General features: G+C 34.7%; 1 protein-coding gene across 3 annotated transcripts in view; it reads right to left on the bottom strand.

The window, feature by feature from the left end:
- FBXL17 (F-box and leucine rich repeat protein 17) overlaps nucleotides 1–19,447 on the bottom strand; it is a 510,677-nt gene that overhangs the window by 150,201 nt on the left and 341,029 nt on the right. For all 3 annotated transcript variants that reach the window (XM_078066952.1, XM_078066951.1, XM_078066950.1), the window contains one exon: nucleotides 10,419–10,495. In XM_078066952.1, coding sequence (XP_077923078.1) covers nucleotides 10,419–10,495 — 77 coding nt within the window. The remainder of the gene's footprint in view (nucleotides 1–10,418; nucleotides 10,496–19,447) is intronic.

Here is a 19,447-nt window from a genome sequence, read left to right as displayed (position 1 = left end):
AACGTATTAGGATAAGGGTTAAAATTAATAGTTTAATATATAAATTGAAAGTACATTTGATTTACCAAATTAGGAAATTAACAAAACTACCTTTTTTGCCTCAGGAGAAAGTTCCATTTAGTATCTATCTAAGGTGAAATCAATCATCAAGAGAATCTCTTTGATTCTCTTACTTCCAAAGATATAAGAGGGAAGCACTACTAATCCCTTATTTCACAGATAATAAAAGCAACATGCGGGATTTGATGAGCATGGGAAGGTTGGCACGTTCTACCTCAAGAATAGTGACCATTTTGTACCAAGGAAATCCATCAGTTTTCGACTCTTGAGCAGGTCACTGACTGACAGATGTAGTTTTTATCTATACACTGAAGAAGCTGAACCACAGCAGTGTCAACTGCTGGTCATCCTAGTAAGAGATGAAATCAATTTAGTGAGAGTACAACAAACACTATAAATGCAAAATGTATTTTTCACTGTAGGACAAAGCTTGAAAGCCCCTGAATGAGATTATATAGGACCATATAGTTTAAACAATTTTCTACTTATTTCCAAATGGACCCAAGGGGTCTAATTTTAGCCCTTACTTAAAACAAATGCAGAAAATCAGAGACAAACAAAATCAGAAGGTAATCTCCAAAAAGCTGATGGAGTAGCTAAAATGTAAAACTACTTCTCCTTCCTAAGTCCCAACTCTAACTTCTCCAAAAGCAGAACATGCAGGTAAGATTAAGAGAGTGTTGGATGTAAGAAACTAGAAGTGTCTAGTGTGTAGGAAATCCCTAAATGAGGATGCTTTAGAACTCAGGGGCGGATATCGCTGAGTTGTAATAGGAGGATTGGACTTGTGATGAAATAACAGAGTGAGTTTTAAGCTGGAGGAATAAAAGACAGAAAATACAGTGATACAAGATTCAGAGTGCAACAGACTTTAAAGGAGGAAATTCTCTAAATTAAAAAAGAAAAAAAGAAGCCTAATTCATCAAAGAACCAGAGTTCTTTAGAAAAGCAGCTGATGCCATGTCTCCATTATGAAATGCACAAAGTGAGCCTATTGTATCTTGACATAATCATCCTATATCAAAAGCACACAGGAACCAACTTGAAGAAGCTTCCACTATCAAAGACAGGACAAACTGAGTATCAGTAAGAAAATGACTGCAATGGATTGCTGAGTTTATAATGATAATTCAACAACAATAACTTCACTGGTCACGTTTAGAAGACGGAAACCTAATTAATATTTTGAAAACTGGTAAATAAAGAGAAAAAAATCATGTATTATTCTTTTCTTTCCTGTATTAATTTAACTCAGGTAAACCAAAAAGTCAATAACACAAAGTTGCTCTTAATATAAGGTAGTCCTACTAATAAGTGAAAAGAGAAAGACCTTCTATAAAGCTCAATCCTATCAGTGTTAGTGGACATAATGATGTGAGCCTAACTAGTGACAGACATACAGTAAAATCAATTATTTTAATGTTCAATTTATATTTTGAGTGTTAATATCACTTTCTAAGGGGAAACTTAATAAATATTTGTTTTGTTTTGTTTCAAAATAAATTAGATGCCAAGTACCTTAAGTATGCTAATTGACCAGCAAATAATGAAAAAGATTTAGTCAAACATCAGCTGGGGAGGGCAAAATCATTTCAAAGAGAAGGTAAAACCCTAAGAAAACACTTGCAAGTGGAGGTGATGTGGTTTGACGCTTTAGAAGGAGGAGCTGCAGCTCTTGGATTTTCCTCCCTTTCTGCTCCTACTTTTCATGGTATCTCAAAAAATGAGGTGCTCTAAAATTAAAGAGCACAGAGGAGGTAGAGAGCAAAGCCACACACCAAAGAGAGATTCCATTCTGACTTTTCAGAGAACATTCCTGGAAGAGGCTCTCCTTAAGGGAAGAAAAGTAACGGGCACCTGAGACAGATGATGACACTGAGGAACTTCTGAGCTCAGGTTCAAGGGAGATGAACTTAAAGAAGAGAACGGTTGCTTATGTTTTTGAGAATGGTACAACTGCATGCCTCTAGAAATATCTGTATTTTAAAAAACTGCTATGAAATTATGTCATTTAGTGTTGGCTAAAATTGCTTTTAAAGAACCGTTTCATTGAAGAAATTATTTCTATATGAAAAGCAGAGACATTTGAGGAGTTATCTGCACATAATCCAGTAAACGATTTAGAGCAGGAGATTTTAGTTCCAGCTTTGCTAATTAATTAAAACCGTCTGGGCTCAACTTTCTCCTCTATTAAAAAAAGAGCAATAGTATTTCTGCTTCCTTCATAAATTTTTGGGAAAAAATTTAGAAAGGAGAAGAAAATTTTTTTACTCATGAAGAATTATATACAGTTTTGAAATTATTAAGAAAATATTTGTTGGATACATGAATACACACTGAACATCAATGAGAGCCTCTACCTTCCGGCTAGGGAATGTTTAATCACAGCATGCAACTGGTATTTGGTGTCGGCATAACAAAGTTATAGTGAATAAGCACATTAAACCTATTAAGTTCTATAACTATATAATTAGATCTTAAGGGGTAGCTGCTTTGTGACACCATTTTTTATACACAGATGGACAAACATGGTAGCACAGTGTTCAGTTATATTTTTTAAGCTCTGAGGAAAACCTAACAAAGCTTTTTAGTAATAAATACTTGTAAGCACATCACTGACTTATGAGTGATTATGCAAGAGACTGACTTAACATTGAACCCATACCACATCACTACTCACAAACTATGTGAACCTGAGCCTTTCCAGGCCTCAGTTTCTACATCTGTAGGCCTAAATATTAACAGTACTATCTAAAGTGGGGTGTTAAGGGGATCAAATAATGCCCACAGAAAACACCTAAAAAATGTTAACTATTCTATTATTATGATTATTGTCATGAAAATTTACATTTGATTTCTTTCAATTGAACTGGATACTTGATTAGTTAGAACTCAAAGTAGTGTTTCCTTTTATATATGTTAAGTGAAGTTGTTACCATGGGAATGGTGAATAAGACAGGAAAAGTTGAGATGAAAGTTGGAACTTACCCTGAATTTTCAACTAGAATATTTTCATAAGGTTTCTTCAAAATTTGCCCGTGTGTGCACGTAATCACTTTGGATGATTTCTGTTCTTTCTTTAGATTAACCAACGCATACAAACTCATCCATTCAGACACCTGTTCTTGCTCTGAGCCTTTCCTAGGGCTGTACTACCTCAGATGCCCTTCCTTCTCATCTCTGTCCTCCCATGCCTCTTCCACCACCGATACTTCCCCAACGATCTCAATCTCTGATGATCTGCCCTCCTGAGCCCCTATATCTTATAGGGCCTATTTTTTTATTTGACCTCATCATATTGCTTAATATGTTAGAAAACTTTCGATGCTTCTATCTTCTTTCTCAACATAAGAGTGTATACTTTCTATCCATCTCCATATTCTCCACACCACCCAGCCAGCACTTACACAGAAAATATCTGTTGAATGAAATGAAACACAAAACCAGTCCAGACTAAATCACAGGATTAGAAAGGAATTTAAACATCATATAGGTCAATTCCTTAATCAATGCTTCCATCTTTCCACATTCTCCTAAAGAGATTATCTCAGCTTGAATAATTCTTTTTTAAAATTTTTAAAAAGTAATCTCTACACACAATGTGGGGCTCAAACTCACAACCCTGAGATCAAAAGTACCATCCTCCACCGACTGAGCCAGCAGGTGCCCCTCGGCTTGAATAATTCTTGTAACAGAGAACTCACTACTACTCAAGACATCTATTTTCAAGAAGTTTTAACATTAGGAAATTGTTTCTCACATAGGATCTAGGATTATTACAATTATCTTGGTGTTCATTGCAGTCCCCTTTAGATCGATTCATCACTGATAATAATCAATAATAATTCTATTTATAATACAGCATAGTGCAAGGAAAACAAATGCTTAGTCTGCATACTCAAGGACACAAGGCAATGCGGGTTAAAGAAGAAAACTCTGAAAAATGACTATGTGATTTGGGACAAATTTCTTTTACAGGATTAATGTTAAAAACAGCTAATTAAAATTAAAATTAAATACTAAATTTTAGAAATGCTAAAAGTAACTGAGGAAAGTTGGAAAGTTAATGTTTCACTTAATTCAGTTAAATATAGAAACTTAGTATTTATTTATAAAAAAATTAATAAATTAATTTAGAGCAACAACAGATAAGCATTCGGAGGTATAAGAAAGGTTAGGAGCAATCAAATAGAAATTGGTCCATTTGTCTTTTAAATGTAGGTTAAAGGTTTCTTAATTAAAAACAAAACAAAACAAAACAAAACTCCATTATATATGAAGCAAGAGTTGGTCTTTGAATTGGTTATGGGAGTACTTTCTTGAAGAAATGTCTCAAGTCCTTCTCAAAAGATTTGAGATTTTGTGGTCTATTATGGCAAGCCACAGTGATAAGCATTATTATTGTTCAGCCTTTTCTTTCAAGGTTATGTAGCTGCAGTCTTAGGATGACCTAGGAACTGAGGAAGAAAGTCAACAATTTCTTTGCTGTTAAGCAAAGAAAAGCATTTAGAAAAAGTTACAATTAAATACCAAATTTTTGATGAGAAATTACAACCATTACTGAGAAGAAAAAAAAGAATATAATATTTGCTAAGTACAACAGTAGGCATATCAATCTAGTAGTAAGGAACTCAGGAATAAAAATAGAGAATTAGAAGTGAAAAGAAATAACTTTTAAGATGGACATATAAACAAGGGAAATTTGCAACAATAGAAGATTTAGCAGTTTAGTACTATTTTGTTAGAAACAATAAAAGCTATCTGTATTTAAATGACAGAATGGAAAAAAAAGCATGAATAATCAACAGTAAACAATAAGACATTCTTTTTGACTTGCAAATGTATTTTCTAAAGTTCTTCTCTGTCACTTTACAACTATTAGAGTTATTCCGGCTGACAAAAGGAGCTGAATTTTACCCAGCAATCTTGTAACAGTTTGAAATACAATTTTAAAATGAAACAAAATGTAAAAGGAAAACCAGGAATTTAATTTTAAATGGAACATCATTGTATGTAATGCATACCTAATAATATGAAAAATAAAGTAATATAAAAAAAGAGCAAAATTATTTTTGGTATGAGTCTTTTTCTTGAATAATTTATCAGTGTTGGTTTGATAAGAAAAGATGAAGCACTCTTGATAGGAGCGTAATCCAGAATGCTTGTTAGGATTTCTTTTTGTTTCTTCAGCGTGCTTACTTATTTTGATAATGCATCCAGGATCCCAATTTGGGTTAACTAACAGCTGAAGAGATCTGGTAGCCCAAGAAGAGATAAGGAATGTACAACATTCAATAAATGTTAGAAGGTCAGCAAGGCTGAGGTGAGGCGTGGGTTACACCAAAGCAAAGATTACTGTCAGCAGGCCACTCCCTGCCATTCTTCTTGTCTGGAAGAAGGAGATGAATTAACTTTTTTTTTTTTTTTAATGAGCAGGTTAGCCCATCTTCTCAATCCCATCAGAATGAAAGCTCCAGAAATATAGAAACTATTTATGTCTTGCATCTAGAACAGACCCCAGCACATAGTAGGTGCTGAATCAATCTGCTGACAGAATGAATATGTATCATGTCTGTTGTGTGACAGACCAATTGAAATGACATCCCAAATGATAACCGTGGGAACAGTGACCTCCTTGACTTGGGAGACCTTTTGCTCAGGGCAATCCAAAAGTTTTGTGGCAAGCCTTGAGGTTAGGTTTAAAAGTCCCAAATCAGGCAGCAGACCAATTGCCAACCGAGTAAGGGGCAACCAAACACTGCCCTGGAATAGTAGCCCCAGAGCCTGTGGGAGTGACAGAGAGCCCACGGAGTTGTACAGAGTGAGTATGTGGGTTGTCAGTGACCTTGGAGGTCCCAAATATCAATGTCAGTAGTTAAGTGTTTACAGTCCTCTTTAATTAAAGTTTGACAACTTGAGAGAGAAATCAAAAGATATCCTCTAGAGTATATTTCTAGGGGTCCCAGGAGTGCTGAAGTCAAAGGAAATATAATAACCCAGAAGGAAACCTGGGTCCTTTTTACAACTGCTCCCTGACACAGGGTCACACTGGTAAAACTCACTCTGGAGACACCAGGGGAGGCAAGCGCTTTATTCATCCATCCTGTTCATTACATGTCCTGTTCTGTGCCATGCAGCCCAAGACAGACTGGCTCTGACCTTCACAGGCTTGAAGGACACATGTCACTTTCTACTCCTTGTCTTCCTTTCAATCCTAAGGATATAATTTTCCAGAAGAGAACTTTCAACAGAAAAGTGTTTGAAGGCAAATAGAAAGGTAGGTTGAAAACGATTAGCTGACAATTCTAGGAACAAAAGAAAGCATAAGGGGAGCCACGAGAAAATTTTCCAAACAAAAATGAAGAAGAGATGAGGAAGAAATCTAAGAAAGGGAGGCAAATGAAAGATTTTAAACTTTCTGCTGCATCTTTCCCTTTATTTCCTACTAGTAAGAATCTGGCTTAGATAGCTTAGGTATAGAAGTCAACAAGGCAAGTACAGACTAATACAGACCAAACTTCTAGATCATGATTCCCACAGACAGGAAAGCCACACTTGGGGGGGGGGGGCAGAGGAGGAGGGGAGGAAGAGGGGGAGGAGAGCTGATTCTTTTTAAGAGAAAGAGAGGATTCTATTATTTTAAGAACTGCCAATTAATGAGTACCCACTATGCCACGAGGCATGACACAGACGTTTTAAATTCATATTCACTACCTTTTATGGTACATTTTATTATGTGCTTAACAGATGACAAAACTAGGAGGTTAAGTAACTTGCTCAAGGTCATAAAGAAAAGAAGAGGCAAAGCTGGATTCTAACCTAAACCTCTGACTCCTAAATTTGAGTTTTTTCCCACAATACTGCCTAACATATTTGTTCAGTGATAGAAGAGTGACGATATTAGATTTCTCTTCAGGGAGCGATTTCCCAAGAATGTATTTTCCATTTAGCTGTGCCTGAATTATTGATTTGCTTATAATTGCCATCTTTTACCATAAAGATCTATGTTCAATTTGGGGAATAAGAAGCCTATTAGAATGATAGTTTTCTTCATGACAACTATATCATATATCAATTAAAATGAACATAACTTCATAACAGCCTGGCCAGGTGTTGCTAAGTACTATGATACCACATTCAACACCTGTGAGAATCTTCACAAAAATTACAAATGATATGCCAGGCGAGCTGCTCTTTCTGAATCTATGCATTCTGCAAAAAACTTCAAAAATCTCCATATACTATAATGAAAGCATGTACAAACACAGCACCACAGAGGGAGGAGGTGAGGATGAGACTAGCTCGAATATGAGTAAAGCAACAGGAAGCAGAATTATGGAGTAGTCTCTTAAAGGATGAAACTCCCCCAGTATCAGGTGTACATCAAATCTTACAGTTTTTAAGTAGCTTCAATAATCTAAAAGTTCTACAGAATCTATCTCTACTTATCCAGTTAAAGAAGAAAACAGGCATCTGTTTTTCCGTCTTAAAATTTATAATTAATGCAGGGCAAGGGATCACAGCCAGCCTCCCCCAACAGAGCAGTTACCTCCAATAACATGCTGTTTCTCTGGTTACAATGAATAATCCTTTTTGCTGTCTTTTTTGACAAAAATTATTCATGTGTTATTGGCATGTTACCAGGGAAAAAGAGCTGAGCTGAGCTGAACTTTCAGTGATTTTTTTAAATTCTATAATCAAATAGCAATTATATTACAATCTCATAAACTATTGACCTTTACCCCTCCCTCCTCAATTGTGCCCCAACATTTTGAAGAACAGAATCAATAGATGAAAACTGGCTTTCCATGAACCCTTTGAATAACTAAAACCAAAGGAAAGACGGAAGAGAGATGAGGTGAGGCAGAGAGCTTAAAGTTGAAGTGACTAAGGTACCAGAAAAATTGTGATAGATTTCTCATCACCATGGCAGGGAAGTCCCCTAAATGTCCAATATCTGGCCCTTTCAAATGGACTGGATCAATTGTTCTCAACTTTGGTTGATGTAACATCATTTAAGCAGGTTTTACAAAACCTTTGCCTGGGTCCCACCTCATAGAAATTCTTACTTAATCAGCCTTGAATGAGACTCAAGCATCAGTATGCTTTAGAAACTCCCCAGGTGACCCTAATGTGCAGAGATCCACCAACCCAAGTGAATAAATGTAAACCATATTGGCAAGGTTTTAACATCATTTTCACCTCACCTGGAGAAAAAAAATCCTAAAATTTCTAAACACCAAAACATGATAATATCAAGAAACAATATCAACAAACAATAACAATACACAATGGCAACAACAACAACAAAAACCTCTTCCAAAACCTAGGAGAGGAAAGAGGGTAGAAGAATTTTGCATAAAATCTTTTCTCTGTCCCCCTCCTGTAGGAAGGCAACATTCACCAATGCTAATCATTAGACATGGTGCCGGGGACATAACTATGACATCAGACATGAATTCACCATTTTACAAATGAGGAAACTGAGCCTCAGAGATGTGAAGGAACTTCCCTAAGGCCAAAGAACAGATAAAGACAAAGACTGAACTTGGTCCCAGATGTATCTCAAGTCCAAAGCTTTTTTCTTTTCTCCACATCTCCTGGAATATTTCTTTGCACTTGTGAACTTAACATGTGCTGAGACAGAGTGTAATTTTAGCATCATTTTCCACTGTAGGACCTTGAAGAGTTCATTCTAAGGAACTTAATCTGTAGCTCTCCTGGCAATTAGCAATCTGACATTGGCACTGCATAGGTAAAGGGGAGAAATATATAAAATAAGATTGGAGGGACAGGTAGTAGACTAATGGTAAAGGAGCTTGAATGCCAAGGAAAGAGTCTGGAATGAATGAATATATTAATTAACAAATCTACCTGTATTGAGTATATGCCCTGGGTTGGACAGAGAGAATTCTCTAAGGGCTAGAAAAGAGGGAGATAGTTATAGGTTTTAGAATTACTGTATCTAAGTGGCAATCTAACATGCCAAACCAGAAAACAAACTACAAGAAAAGAAAAACATATCAAAATACTCCTTTTGCATGGTATAAGCAGGAAAAAAAAAACCCAACAACCCAGAAACATTATGAATAAACCCACATAAGACTCATTTACCATTCTAAAAAATAAACTCTGAAAAGAAATTAGCATTATTTTAAGTCAAATATTTTTTATGTTATTTTTTATCATAGCTGTACTAGAATTTTTCTAAAGGCTGAATTTAGTAGCTGATAAAATACAATTCTCCCACCCAGGACAGATGGTCAGCATGACATCCTAAGATTGAAGTCATTTATTAGCATATGTCAGAGTTAACAATAAAAAACCTTGATGAATTATTAGTTTCCCTCAAGGTAGAAAGCATAGTCTCAAATTTAAACAAAGAAATTAAGAAATCAGAAAAGAGAAAAGAAAACCAATTCAGTCTCCCATAAAGCCAAATACCCGGTTAAAACTCTAGATTAAATACACAAATTAATAAGAAAAAAATAATAAAGCTGAATAAAAAAGGAAAGGCTAGGTTATTTTTCTTTTATTACTCCAACAGGATGATTTCATACTTTTCATTTTTTTTTATAAAACAACTTGCTTTTCTCCACTTTTAAAGAGATATTGAAAATTAAGATAATTTACAATCTTGCATACAAATGTATACCCATCACTTCCTACATATCTAAATGTGGAAGTTTCCAATGCTTTAAAAAATGTAAAGCATTAAATAGTGTGCCATTTGGAATGTCGGCAGGGAATGTATTTGACATGACATTAAATTAAGCAAATTAGGGCGCCTGGGTGGCTCAGTTGGTTAAGCGACTGCCTTCGGCTCAGGTCATGATCCCGGAGTCCCGGGATCGAGTCCCACATCAGGCTCCCTGCTCGGCGGGGAGTCTGCTTCTCCCTCTAACCCTACCCCCTCTTGCGCTCTCTCTCTCACTTTCTCTCTCTCTCAAATAAATAAATAAAATCTTTAAAAAAATAAAATAAATAAATAAATTAAGCAAATTAACTCAAGTAATAACTTCTTTAGTTATATTTATTATATCAAATATTTAGTGTTTATTTCATTGTATAGCTTTTTTAACTATACATGTTAACCCTATGTGAGTGTGTGTGTTTGTGTGTGCACAGATGCACATGCGTGCGCGATTGCATGTGGTGACAAACTGATACACGTGTTCATTTTACTCTGGGTCCTAGTCTCATGATTTCTTAACTTCTTTTGGTGTGACCAGAGTTAGCACAAATAAAGATAAATAGTCTCTATGAGATAGTAGCTCGTGATTTCTTTTAAAAAGTTTTCAAAGATTTTGTAACTTTTTAATTCTAGAAAAGAATTAGGACAATGACTCTTTACATACCATAATCTGTGATTTTACAGGACACCAAATACAGCTCTTTCAGGTTTTGTCCTTCCTTTGCAATGACCTCCACACACCTAAAACACACACAAAAAAGTGGTGAGTTACATTAATGCATTTCAAGTTAAATTAGCAAGAGTTTGGCCATGACTGTAACAGGAAGAGGTCAGCGTTTGATGAATGCCACAGCTCTCTTCCTTCAACAAACTTCTTTCAAGGTGTTTCAGGAAAAAGTGTTACATTCCCTACTTTAAACTCAAGTGCCCTAATACCTAAATGACTTTAATTAAGTATATTTATGACTAGTGTATATTTTAAAACCAAAGTGATGAAAAAGAGGTATTTCTATAAGAGTAATATCACTTTTAGTCATATACTAGTAAACATAGGCTATATAATGAACATGTCATTTATATAATAATATAAAAACAATTTTAATGAAACTAGAATATAGATGGATGGTCATTATAGGTGGACAGTAATATTATTCATGGTTCAGTTATTAATGATGGAGTCTGGTAAACTAAAATACATATTTTTGTGTATTTTATTCAATATAAACCAGAAATATTTAAAAATCTAACTTGATTATAGATGAAAGAAAAAATATGCACATGTAAGAACTTTAAGATCTTTTACTTTAAAATTTTTAATTCTTAGTATTTTAAATGAATTGCATAGATATGTAATATAGACATAGATATGTAAGATTTAAAGTCTTTTCTGGTTTCATTTAAGTTAAAAGGTTTTTGAATGGTGCACTCAGATTTAATAGCCATAGCAGAACATGTACTACAGAATTGAATGAACTTTAAAAATAATGATTAACAACGCCATCCATTTTGTGGCTCAGTCTCCTATAATATCAGAAAAACCTGTACAGTCATACTGACACATAGGAATATGCATCCTTCAATGTAGTCGCTGTTTTAATCTTTATAAATAACAGTTAAGTAAAAGGGTAAAAGCAAAAAGAGTCATTAACCTTTTCTAGGAAGTAAGGATCAAGTAATTTGATACCTGTGTGTACAATCCATCAAAAAATTACAGAGTATCCATCTCTGTCTTGCAGATATTTTATTTGCTGTCTGGCTTATTTGTAGGAATCTTCATAAAATGTCAGAAAATTTTATACAATTTTACTTCACATAATTCATTACTGAAGGTTAAATTAGTTATAAAGAAGACGTATTCTTTCCTTTAAAATATTTTTATAGAATATTGTTTTAATGGAATGATAAACATTTCAAAGTTCTTTGGAATAACTGAATAAACATTCATTTTTGGCTTTTTTTTTAAAAGAAGGATTTATGACAAAAACGGAGAAGTTCTTCCATGGCTACAACAGAAAACTTAAAACAGCAATACAATGCAATTACCACTGACACAGCTTATTATGAAGGGAAAATTTTAAACCTAATTCCATGTCATTTGGCTTTAATGTAATATTTGAATAAACTCATAAAAAAGGAAGGACAAAAGCAGATAAGATATTACAGGCAACAACTGTGTTTTATTTACAACTTTAAAAATAAATTTTCACATGCTAAGGATAAAAATAAAGACCCTAGATGATTACAAAATCCTAAATTAAAAAAAAAAGTCTGACTACTTTCTGTCATATCAAAGATACATATTTCGGTCCTTCTCTACCACCTACCAAAAGTTAACAGATGCAGTATTCTGTACAACCACTACAAAATGAAATAAATTAGTACAGAAAAAATGTTTATGTCATTTATTTTGTTCTCATGCTCTTTCCAAATAGTCCAAAAAGCCTGATTTTACATTTGATTGTGAAAAAACTCTAAACAAATGTTTACCTGCATTCCTGCCGCTTGATTCTATGTAAGATACACTACAAGCACATAGGAATATTTAAAGACACACAGAGCCCACTACAAAGAGCAAATAACACAAATTGATTTCACTGTATAAGCCAGATCAAATGTTATTTCATAGGCAACAAGAACCAGTATTCATATAAAATAAGATAATCAATCACTGGATGAAAACTCTCTAAAAACTGATGAAAGGCCATGAGCATCAGGTTTCCCCCCTGTGTGTCAGAGGGAAGTTTTTATGAATAGATATCATAAGTAAATTTAGCTTATTCAAGAGGCAATAGCCAAGAGATAACACATGATTAGGAAATAAGCAGTAAATATCTTTTAGACAGAAAAAGAGAAAGGAAATATAAGAGAAAAGCACTTTGCTTTTACAAAGGATCACCAGGATTTTTGCTCTGTTTTTAAAAGTTCAGTTGCATAAGGTTTTCCAAACAGTTATAATTACCCTGTAATCAGAGCCAGTGTGCTAGAAGTTACACATAACACGGAAGTACTCCTCGAATAAAAATTTGTGGAGAAAAAAACATTCCTTGGAAGATTTGTAGCAAAATGTAATTTCTTTAATGTAAATATCACATCATTCCCAGATGTGGTATTTGAGGAGAGAAATCCCAAGTTCTGTAAATCTGGACTGAATCTCTCAACACAATAATATTACACAAAATTGAGTGGTTCAAATAAATAGCTAAAATAGCTATTGTTTTGAGAGTTGAAAGTGAAAATGGTTTGTATTGTCCTGTTACTGCAAATTGACGGAAATGGAACCCCACATCAGTTGGCTAGTGCCTGAAACCTGGTGGCTAGTCCAGGTCTACCTCCCACGCAGCCTGCAGTGACAGCACGTCTTGACAAGAGGCCTGCATGGTGACTATCCTTTCCTCCTGAAACTTTTAGAGTCCATTATAGTATGTATTTACGGGAAGTACATGAACATAACTCTGGTCTGTGGACTGCATTTACTCTAAATAATTCTCTGTTTTAAAAGAGTCTTGGCTCTAGTCATGACCTTTAGTGTTATTAACATCAGAGCATTTCCCAGCTCACTGTATAGTAGGAATGCAGGCCACAAATAAGGTGGTAAAGCTTAGTAATTATTGAAACTTTTTGACGATAGGTACTTATGTAAGTTTTTTAAAGGGTATTTTTTAAATGGTACCAATAAAATAGAGAATTATTTGCAAAGTGATATAATCTTTAAGAAGGAGAGTAAAAGGGGTGCCTAGGTGACTCAGTCAGTTAAGTGTCTGACTCTTGATCTTGCCTCAGGTCTTGATCTCACAGGAGTGAGTTTGAGGCCCACATCGGGCTCCAAGCTGGGTATGGAGCCTACTTAAAAAAAAAAGAAGAAGAAGAAAGAAAGAAAAGAAGGAGAGTGAAAGAATCAAAGGCCACGTTTAAAACCTTTGTTTCTCCATCCCCTCTCCTATTCACAGATAATGCATAGGAGAGTATCCATTAATCTCAATGATAAATTATAGTTTTGTCCCTAGGAATAAGCCAGGAGTCCCTAAACTCAGAATCTAGAATTCAAACTTTTCTCATTCTTCACCCCACCCCCTGTTCCCACTATCCCTAAGGACAAACTTCAGAATATCATATGACTGACATCCTCCATGGGTCAGTACATTCAAAGATTTCTCATTTTATGCATGCCAACATAAAGAATGCTAAAACTTGGGAAAAGAACTATATCCTTAGGGAAAGTAACAATCTATAAGATTATTAAGGAGAAATTAATAATGGGAAAATGGCATAGTGGAAAACTGCAGAAAATCAAATATTCTTAGACTAGCCCATGAACATCAAACACAAGCTTACTAAACTATCTTCCCAAATTCTGAGAAACAAAGTGAGATGTATCTTCACAAGAAGGAATAAAAAAATCTGGAGAAATCCACTCTATTCTCACCTCCATGAAACATAGAACCACCTGCCTCCTTTGAAACCCCATATTCTCATTCTCTATAACATGAAGCCTTATATGAAGACTTTCTCCAAATCAAATGTCCTAGGTTCAATATATTTTAGTTTATTCTGAATTGCCTCCCCTCAAATTATCTTCTTCTTTTATTCTTTGACAGGGTTCAGAAGAAAAAATTTTTTTTTGTTGCTGAGAGAAAGAGAACATGAGGTGAGGGGAGGGTGCTACAGAGGGAGAGAATTTTATTATTTATTTATTTATTTATTTATTTATTTATTTATTTATTTTCAAGAGGGAGTGGGAGGGGCACAGGGAGAGGGAGAGAGAGAATCTTAAGCAGGCTCCATGCTCAGCACAGAGCCTGAGGCAGGCTCCATCTCACAAGCCTGAGATCATGGCCTGAGCCAAAATCAAGAGTCAGACGCTTAGCCAACTAAACCACTCAGGTGCCCCTGAAGAAATTTTTTTTAAATTGCAACCATTGTAAATTCTTGAGTTAACAGTTGTTGAGTGTGTGTGTATGTGTGTGTGTGTGTGTGTGTGTGTGTGTACATACATATATACATATAAACTCTTCTAGAACTCCAAAAAGCATCAGAAAACCTGCTCCAAAATATCCAAAGCATCCAGAATTATTATTTATAATAATGCAATGTTATGCTCACTTGCTTTTGATAATGTTCTAAAATGCACCTGAAATATCTGATGAAATTTGAAAAGCAACAAAAAGGTTACTTTTGTCAGCTATATAGGAATTTTTTTTGAGAAGGCATTTACTTAGTTTCAGTGGAGGGAAAATCTGTCTCCTTAGCAATAGACTCCTAATCACCTGATTTATGTGAAGGGTAAAGGTTAATGAATTAAGCTGTGTAAGCTTCAAAACTATCAAAGGAATTCAAAAGAGCCTTGAATTATGGAAAACAATGGCCCATTCTACATACATACCAAATTTTTATGTTTTTTGTCTCCTACTCAAAAGCTGGAACATGGCATTAGTGACAATTGAAAAGAACTAATGAGGAAATATGACTACATTGCTTGCAAGAGGAGTGTCCTAGGAGACCTTGTTACTGTTTGTGATGTGCTTCAAACCCAAAAGAAGCTAATTGGAGCTGCCAGACACTGGTTTGCAAATCTCACTTTAAAGGACAGGCTCAATCACCTTAGAGGTGTGGAAAGAAATGTCCCCATTAGAGATGCATTAGTATGGGCTTGGTGAATTTCTAAATAAACTTTAGGATGTTCTTTCCTAAGTCACTTTTATATTTGAATAATAAATATATCTTCAAGCAGAGGAAAAAATGCAACAAGACAAAACAACCCCACAGATTTAAAACAAAAAGTATGAAAGGGGCTGTAAAGTAATTGGCAAATAAGTACAACGGGGAGCTAGATATCTTTAAGATTGAATAAACATGTAGATCAAACCTTAAAACTCCTGAAATGCAAACACATTGTAAAAGTGATATATTGGGGGATTTAAGGAATAGAAGTTCATTTTCATCATTTCTTGAAACTAAACAAGCCAATAAGCCACCCTATGTCATATAGCCTATAAATGGGTAAAAGCATAAGAAGCTGCAACTCACAGACACATACAAATGAAAAAGGAATAAAAAGGATTTACAAGATCTAAAGAGAGCAACAAAGGAGCAAACTTAGTCCAATTCTGTGCTACGAAAGCTCATCCTGACTTCAGGTCATTTAAATGATAGCAGAGGTCACCAAAACACAATTTGGCATCATATAGAAAGAATAATGATATTTGATTGATTTTTCTAAATCCTCAAATTGAGTTTTACTGAAGAATAATCCGATCCCAGTGTAGCAAATGAATTGGCATGATTTACAGGTACATCCTGCTTTCAGAAAATGCCCCATATAAAAGATTTCTACTTACACAAAAAAGACATATTTACAGGTAAACATGTACAAGATCAATCAATTCAATAATCTATTAATAATAGTACATTCCCCCTTATTACATAGGACTATAATTGCATCTATAAGCATTCTATTTATAGTTACTTTTTCTAGTAATATGACACCTTAACCTCACAGAAATAATATGCAGTAGTTATTGTTGTCTTTAACTTAAACAACTGCACATAATGACAAATGAAAGACACAAGGAACCAAAATGATACATGGAGTGCCCTTTGTATTTTATGATACACTTTCTTGTAAATGTTCTTCTATTCTATCCCATTAACAACACAGTACCAAATACATACACAAGTCAATTTTTCACATAAACTTCCAAAAATATTCTCATAGATGTTCACTGCAAGAGAGATTTTTTCTTAAAGGTTGAGTTGCGATGTAAATGCTAAAGCATTTGCTCAAAGCACGTTCTTAATATACCACAGGGGCAAAGACTAGCAGTGACATGCAAAATGTCACCAGCTCTACCAGTTAACAACAGTTATCTTGGGACACTCATTAAGTTCTCACTTACCAAATGTTATTCTCCGGAAAGCCAATATCTGATTAGTGAATCTAAGATTAATTTAGGCATTTGCTACTTAAAACAGTGGAGAACTGATGCCCATTTTGTCACACAGAGATAGCGAAAGGTTACAAAATGAGAATAGTTTTTTTTTCTTTTTTTTTTTTTTGAAAAATTAGTATTTTATTCCCTTAGTTTTATACTCTGCCTCTCGCCCTATACTTTTTAATGGATAGAGAAAAAAAATAGAGAAGACCCAGAGAGGAACATCATGACAGTCTAAGACTCTGGAATTGGCAGTGTTTGTGAATGCATGTGAATGTATGACTCTATATGAATACAAATAAGCCATTTTCCAGCTCTGTCCACCGGAAAGGCCTACAAATAAACCATAAGTAGCCTATAAATGGAAATAAATGGAAATGAAACTTAAGTTCTATGGGTTTGCACCTTTGCCCACAGAGGTGTTACACCTTTGAGCAAGGCGAGCAGATGTTGTCGTTGCTGATTCATTCTGGACCACTCTTTCCCTCTGTGTCTCTAACATCAGGTAGGTTTCCCAACTGGTGAGTAAGTAGGAGTCAGCACTGAAAAAAGGAGTTATACAACAACAATATTTTCTAATATACTTAGGAAAGACCATTACCAACTAGCTCTTACAGAAATATTTTGCTTCTTCATTTATATAGTAAAACAAGGTTTAATTTATTTCTTATAGTACTTTAAAAATGCTTTTCAGATAGAATGAAGCCTGCACTATTTTAAAAACGCACATCTTCTTTAAGCTACTAAGAAACAAGATGGTTAAAGGCTCTTCCAAAGTGGGTGGGGGAGGGAGATTAAACTAACAAATTTGTGATAAACTTGGCTTTGGCTTTAATATTTCAGATATATTTATCAAAAAGTCTTACTTTTAATTTTAGCCATTGTTCCATCCTTTTACCACAACTACACTAAATCATTACATAACAACTTGAGCTCACTTCTAAGTATTCCTTAAAATATGCAAGAGACAGAAAAAAGATTATAAGGTATTATTTATTTATTTAATTCAACCATGTTTTATTGAGTGCAAACTATGTGTTAGAAATATTAAAAGATATAATCAGAAAGCCACATTATTATAAAATGATGGATTTAATGCTTATAACCTTGATAGATCAGGTACTATTTATTTTGTTATTGTTGATAATAATATTCCTACCTAGGAGCAGAAAAATCGTATCACTGAAAATAGTTATATTTTCAGGACTAAAGGAAATGCTAGAAGAGAAAAGGGGAGGGAAATGTAAAGGCAAGACTTCCTATTTCAGCAGTTTATTCGTTCTTCAATGGGGAAAAATGCAGTTACTTTGATATAGGAAAAGTTAAGAATCCTCCTCCTTCCTTTCAGCTTTTTGGGGTTCCATCAATTTATGGCCAATAACCCTGGGGGAATCCAGGCACTGCACAATGTTGATACAGTTAAGACTGGTGCTATCTTTATGGTTTTCTGGCATATTTTAAGATAGAGGACAGAAGAGGTTTTATTACTACATGTTACAAAAATTTATTGTGTGGAAGCAAAAGCCCAGGCCCTTAAAAAAACTCAGGAATATAAAAACATATAAAACTATGGTCCAGTTTAGTGAATTATAATTCATCAGAGGCCACTCCTTTTCTGCAAAAAAGTGAGGCAATATTCCGGCAAGCTCTAAACCAAGCCCTACCACCACCAACAACAATAAATAACAACTTTAACGGTAAAGCTAGAAATATTTCAAAGAGATTGTTAGGCTTCCAAACAACTAAAATGAAATTTAGGTGGACTATTAAACATATAACTGATAATAATCTCCCTGCCCATCTCTATCCCATTTACCCTAATTGCTCTAAGTATTGATAAGAAAGTCTCAATTCAAGAGACATCATATACTTTACACTCACCTTTGATTTAAAATGGCTAAGACTTAAAACTAAATTATATTAGTGGAATATAAAAGCACCCAGAAGATGAGGTTTCAGGCATCATTCAGGAAAGAGTTAAGCACTTCCTTACCAGAAGACGCCACAAGTCGGCTTTGTAGTGACTAATTGCCTCTTTAACCTCTGTACTCTGGGAGCTGGTCTATGTTTCAATACCAGTTTTGTGATAGAGCCAAAGACTGATGTTCAACATAGACCTCCCATGACCTGCGTAGCCAAGGAGTTAACTCAGACAAGATGCTGACAAAAGGTTTCCTTCTTACTTGGGAAGGCACACAATCTCTTTTTGGATAAGCCAAATCCTCAGAAGACTATAAAACACAGAAGGTAAAGACAATTTATAAAAGTCAGAAGAATGGTTTCACTTTGGCTAACAATGATTCCAAATATCCAAATGCACCATTCAAAATTTTGTTTGAGAAATGGTTTTAGTGATAAGAAAAGAAATAGATTACTTATTTTAAAATGCAATGAAGAAAGCACCTAATTAGATATCTTTGAAAGCTTATAATTAGATAGCAATAATAAGACACAAAGAAAGGAGGTCAACATTCTCCATTCCAAATGTTTTCTATATGCTTCAAGCATTCATACTCAGGAAGCCTGTACTTTGTCATTAATTTTTAAGCTTAGAAAATTTCTGGCCTGATCACAAGCCAGAAGAAGAATTTTTACAGGTGATTTTCAGTAGTGATTACATAAAACGATTTCTGCAATTGGGAGAAAAGCATAGTGAAGGCTTCTTGTTAGTTTCTAAAAAAGAAGGGATGAGGAAGGAGTTCTGGATTGGGGAGCTGGAAAAGGGCAGGCAGTGGTAACAAAGTAACCCACATAATTTATTCAC

This window comes from Halichoerus grypus, chromosome 2 (genome assembly GCF_964656455.1).
Source record: "Halichoerus grypus chromosome 2, mHalGry1.hap1.1, whole genome shotgun sequence".
Taxonomy (NCBI): Eukaryota; Metazoa; Chordata; class Mammalia; order Carnivora; family Phocidae; genus Halichoerus; species Halichoerus grypus.
This window is presented reverse-complemented; position numbering and strand designations above follow the sequence as displayed.